Below are 5,873 nucleotides of genomic sequence, written 5' to 3'. Positions count from 1 at the left end.
AAACTTTGTCAACGTGCGCTCAGACTTTACCAGTGAAGCTCCGCCCACTCATTAAATATGCAAACAAGCGTCTGCGACACACCCGCGCCTCTGAGAAAGTCAAATGGTTTTACTATTGTTATCATACAACAAAGGAAAACACCCTGTCATAGCAGATATTCGGGGTCGATGTACCTGACTAAAGTAACTTATGATTATAAGCGACTTACAAATGAGGAAAAAAAAGAAACAATATACATAAATATATAATTTAGTCATAAAATTAAATTCAAAAGTTAAAAGTATGTAATAAAATACCAATTAAAATACATTATCAATAATTATAGATTACTTTGACTTTAATATAGGCTTACGTAGCACTAGTATAATGTTTTTACTTACGGAAAAGCATTTAACTGGCATTTTACTCTATATATATATATATATATATATATATATATATATATATATATATATATATATATATATATATATATATATATATATATAAGTTCATATGTTAAAATCATGCAATAAAAATATAAACTAAAATACATTTATAATAAATAATTACAAATAAATTCATGACTTTAATATTGGATAATTTTACAGACATTTAACTGAAATGTTACTCTTGTCATGAATGAATTGCAATGCACGTAATGTTTTTATGATATTCCCCTTCTGCAGTCAGAGAAAGGACTGAGGTTCAGCTTTGCAGATGCTAATATTTGCATTATGAATATTTCAGGTTGTGTGACTTTGAAAGAGAATTAAAGTTAATGCAAACACACTCTTTGGAAACAACAAAGTCACCACCTGACTTGTTTACATTAACACATTGCAATTGCATGTGCTCTATCAATATTTAAAGCATAATGTTAAACAGTAGTCGGACACTATTCTGAAATTGCTTATGTTTTTCCCCCTTCTAAGTAAAAGGGGACCTATTATACCCCTTTTATCAAGATGTAAAAGTCTGTTGTCCCAGGAGTGAGTATGAGAAATTTCAGCTTAAAATGCTTAACAAACATTTTATAACTCTTTGAAACTGCCCCTTTTCACTGTCGCTTTAAAATTAAATGAGATTGTGCTTTTTTCAAAAGAGGGCGGAGGTACAAATGCAAATACAAATGTGTCAGCATAGTGGCAGCTTCAAAAACAAGACTAGTTTCATGCTAATGAGGGAGAGATTGTGGTTAATGGGCAGGGCTTTCCCTCTCTGATGACACGTTTCTGCAGACTGTTTTTATCAAGTGTGATTATAAAAAATAGAGTTAATAAATGTTTAGCATTAGAAGCTGGTTATATACACAATCTGTTGCAAAACAACTGTGATTAAACCCCTTATGACAGTGATTTTTGCATAATAGCACCCATTTAACTTAAAAACAATCAGCATAAATATTAAAGTAAAACGTTTGACAGATTTCAGGATGTTGAAATATTGACCTTGTATCTCAGTATGAGCAAAACCTGACGATCCTGTTCTCCGGGAAAAAACAAAAAGTTAAGCCAGAAAGTCTCACCATCTGAACAAAGAAGTTCACAACTTTCCTAAATTAGTTTGGTGATCTCAGGGAAAAAAGTTAAAATTTTATATAAAACATTCCCGTACATACAAACAAACTATACTAAACTACATAGTTATACATTACATGTACAATAAATATCTATGTAATGTATATCTAAGTCAAATTTTTTATTTAATAATAATATTTAGGTCAATATATTTTGTCAAATATATGCATGTGTGCTTTTTTATACATAAATACACTCACCGGCCACTTCATTAGGTACACATGTCCAACTGCTCATTAACGCAAATTTCTAGTCAGCCACATGGCAGCAACTCAATGCATTCAGGCATGTAGACATGGTCAAGATGATCTGCTGCAAAGCATCTGGAGAAGAAACGTGATTTAAGTGACTTTGAATGTGGCATAGTTGTTGATCCCAGACGGGCTGGTCTGAGTATTTCAGAAACTGCTGATCTACCGGGATTTTCACACACAACTATCTCTCTAGGGTTTACAAAGAATATCTGATATGATGAGTCTAGATTTCTGCTGCGACATTCAGATGGTAGGGTCAAAATTTGACGTAAACAACATGAAAGCATGGATCCATCCTGCCTTGAATCAACAGTTCAGGCTGGTGGTGGTGGTGGTGTTGTAAGGGATATTTTGCACACTTTGGGTCCATTAGTACCAATTGAGCGTTGTGTCAACGCCACAGCCTACCTGAGTATTGTTGCTGACCATGTCCATCCCTTTATGACCAAAATCTCTGAGGAAAATTTCCAGCACCTTGTTGAATCTATGCCACGAAGGATTAAGGCAGTTCTAAAGTCAAATGAGGGTCCAACCCAGAACTAGTAAGGTGTGCCTAATAAAGTGGCCAGTGAGTGTATACATAGTATATGTATTACATAAAAACAAACTTATTTTTGGATGCAGTTTAATTTTTGCCCAACACTCTATTGTAAATATGCTGGGCTAAAATTATTTAAATATTAATTAAAAAATAAATATATAGAGAGTGTAATACATTATGTAAATATACATGCAATTAAATAACTGGAGCAACAGCATGGGGCTTCTTCTTTTATTGTGATTCATTCTCTTATATTCTCAATACTTTTATATTTACAACCACTACGAACTCCTCGAGCTCTTGTTCTCCAGGTTTCATTTTGATAATTCTGAAGTAAACATTACAAAATATTACAAGGTGACAGTGTCAGACATTATTCCTCACGTGAAGTGTGTGTTTATTAACATATTAGTGCATTAGTTCAGTTATTAATGACGGCCTGACGATGATCTTCAACACATTTAACTGAATATTCAGACCCTCTGTAGTGCGAGTTTATATAGTCTATACATCTAAGTTTTGTATCTGCACGAATACTGTAACTTATTTTGTACGAATACTGTAACATCGTTTGTACACCACTCGAAAACAACACTCGTAGTTTCTTTCAGCTCAGACTACATTTGCAGCTCTGGGTCAAAATTGCCTGGGAGACTGATCTAGGACCAGAAGTTAACAAATTTGTGAAAACCTACGACTAAAGACTCCACTTTGTTTAGAAATAGGCTCATTAAACAGCTCTGCTAGAGTTAAACAATTGAGTTTTACCAGTTTTGAATCCATTCAGCCTATCAGTGATTTGTTTGGAACATTTTTAGCTTAGCTTAGCATATATAATTGAATCGGATTAGACCATTAGCATCTTGCTCAAAAAAAAAAAAAAAAAAAAGTTGATCATTTTCCTATTGAAGGATTGACTTTTCTGTAATTAAATCTTGTACTAAGACCAACAAAAAATGAAAACTGATGCGTGATATCATTGCGCCTGCTGCAGCCATGGTATGCAACAAAATCTCTTGATTGTTACGCCAGAATGAGAATATTGTTCCTAGATATATAAGCCTAGAAAAAAACAGTTTCATTTTCCATTAGTCTCAGCATACAATGTAACTACAGAAGAGTCAAGCTTTAAATAGGAAACTTATAGAGACTCTTTAGTCATTGTTAGTGAGATGCTAATGGTCTAATCTGATTTAATGATCTATGCTAAGCTAAGCTAAAGGAACTCTCGATAGACCCAGAGATCATCTGAATGGATTAAAAAATGGTAAGACTCAACTTTAAAATGAGTCTAAATGCAAAAAGGATTGAAGTGTTGCTTTAAAGAGACGGTTCATCTAGAACTGAAAAATGACTTGCCCTCAAAACATTTTCATGAGGCTTTTTTTGTTCTTTCTGCAAACATGTTTGAGTTTTTTTTTCTTTCTCATGAACACAAAAGAAGATACTTTGAAGAATGTTGGAAGAAACCATTAACATACATAGAAGAATGTTGAAAATTAACAGCCATTGACTTCCATAGTTTTTTTTTCTTTTTTTCTAAGTAACTTCTTTTGTGTTCAATAGTGGAGGCTGAGTATAATGACATGGATCTTCATCAATGCCTTCAATTATGAAATCGGGTCTCTTATTAGATGTTCTGATGAAAGAAAGTGGATATGTTCTGCTTTTATTTCACAATGTAAAATATACCGGGTTCCGCACAAATCGATTTGTGTTGGGGCAACATGAAAGAATTAAGTTAGCTCATCAGCGATCTGGTGGTAACATTTTTAGCTTAGCTTAGCATAGATCATTGAATCTGATTAGACCATTAGCATCTTGCTCAAAAAAAAAAAAAAAAAAAAAGAGTTTTGATCATTTTCCTATTGAAAGATTGACTCTTCTGTAATTAAATCGTGAACTAAGAACAAAAGAAAATGAAAATTGGTGCTTAGTATCATTGCGCCTGCTGCAGCCATGGTATGGCAACAAAATTTCCTTGATTATTAGTACACAATGTTACTACAGAAGAGTCTGGCTTTTAAATAAGAATTCATAAAAACTATTTGAACATTTTTGAGCGAGATGCTAATGGCCTTATCTGATTCAATGATCTATGCTATGCTAAGCTAAGCTAAAAGTGCTCCGGATAGACCCTGAGATCAGCTGAATGGATTAAAAAATTTTAAAACTCAACTGTTTAACTCTAGGGGAGCTTTAAAATCCCCTCTAAATCCAAAAAAGCATAGAAGTGTTGCTTTTAAAGGGACAGTTCATCCAAAAATGAAAAATTACTTGCCCTCCACAGTTTCATGAGTTTGTTTTTTCTTTCTGTGAACATGTTTGAGTTCTTTCTTTCTGATGAACACAAAAGAAGATACTTTGAAGATTGTTGAAAACCAGTATCCATTAACATTCAACACTAAGGAAGTCAATGGCTGCTGATTTTCAACATTCCTCAAAGGAACTTTATTTGTGTTCAATAGAGAAGGCTGAGTATATAATAATATGGATTTTAATTTTTGGGTGAACTGTCCCTTTATCAATTCCTTTAATTATGAAACCGAGTCTTCTATTAGATGTTCTGATGAAAAAAGTGGATATGTTCTGCACTTACTCTCACTGTAAAAATGCCGGGTTCCACACAATCGACTTGTGTTGGGGCAACATGAATGAATTAGGTTAGCTTATTAGTTTTTACAAATGTAAGTGGATTGAACGATAAACAATTGAGTTGTCCCAGATAAAAAGAATTGTGTTGTTTCTGCTCATTTTAGATAAGTAGTTTGAAAATTTTTAAGTGCTGGTCTAGGGATCTAACAGATCGTGGTCCTGGAAGTTGGCGGTGGGCTCTGGTGACTGGCCTGAGTTTGGAGTGAGAGAGTGGTAAAGCTCCTCTACTGTCCTGTTGGTTTTACACATGTCTTCTGGGTATCGCGCTTGCAGCTCTTCATTTGAGATGTAGTGCGTTTCAGAAAACTCGTTGAAGTAGCGGCCGATTTCAGGGTGGGCGATTTCCAGCGGCGCAGAGTGAGGCTCCAGATTCTCTGCAAATCAACAGAGAAAAATACAGGGGTTTTGTATTTTTTAAAGACATTCATTCATCCATCCATTTTCCTTCAACTTAGTCCCTTTATTCAACAGGTGTGTCCACAGTGGAATGAACTGCCAAATATTCCATATGTTTTATACAGTAGATGACCTTACAGCTGCAACCCAGTACTGGGAAACACCAATATTAGAAATGAGTTATTAACACTAATATGTTTACAAATGTGTTTAAAAAATCTTTCTGTTAAACAGAAATTGGGGACAAAAAATATACAGGGGGCTAATAATTCAGGAAGGCCAATAATTCTGACTTGAACTGTCAGTGTTCATACACATTTTTACATACACATTCCAGAACTTTTCCAGAACTTTCAAGTACATTTTCATAACATTGTGTTTCAGGTAATGTCTACATATACATGGTAAATAATAAGAAAAACAGTGATGTTCAAACTTTTTACAGCATATTATAGAACACGCAACAA

General features: G+C 33.9%; 2 protein-coding genes across 3 annotated transcripts in view; one reads left to right on the top strand and one right to left on the bottom strand.

Moving 5' to 3' along the window:
- The window catches only part of fbxw8 (F-box and WD repeat domain containing 8), a 309,097-nt gene that overhangs the window by 65,190 nt on the left and 238,034 nt on the right, over nucleotides 1-5,873 (top strand). The window lies entirely within an intron of this gene.
- The window catches only part of fbxo21 (F-box protein 21), a 28,550-nt gene continuing 25,249 nt past the window's right edge, over nucleotides 2,573-5,873 (bottom strand). The window contains exons 12-13 of one of the 2 annotated variants that reach the window (XR_015490739.1): nucleotides 5,025-5,384; nucleotides 2,573-3,178 (exon numbers count right to left, since the gene is read on the bottom strand). Coding sequence is in view for 1 of the 2 variants with exons in the window: in XM_087253200.1 (XP_087109326.1) it covers nucleotides 5,146-5,384 (239 nt within the window). In the remaining variant the exon portion in view is untranslated. Of the gene's footprint in view, nucleotides 5,385-5,873 lie in introns of both variants that reach the window. The other variant, XM_087253200.1, reaches the window with a different exon arrangement.

The sequence above is a fragment of the Danio rerio genome, chromosome 5 (assembly GCF_052040795.2).
Source record: "Danio rerio strain M-AB ecotype USA chromosome 5, GRCz13ab, whole genome shotgun sequence".
NCBI lineage: Eukaryota > Metazoa > Chordata > Actinopteri > Cypriniformes > Danionidae > Danio > Danio rerio.
The sequence above is the reverse complement of the archived record's forward strand: the minus strand, read 5'-3'. Positions and strand labels throughout refer to the sequence as shown.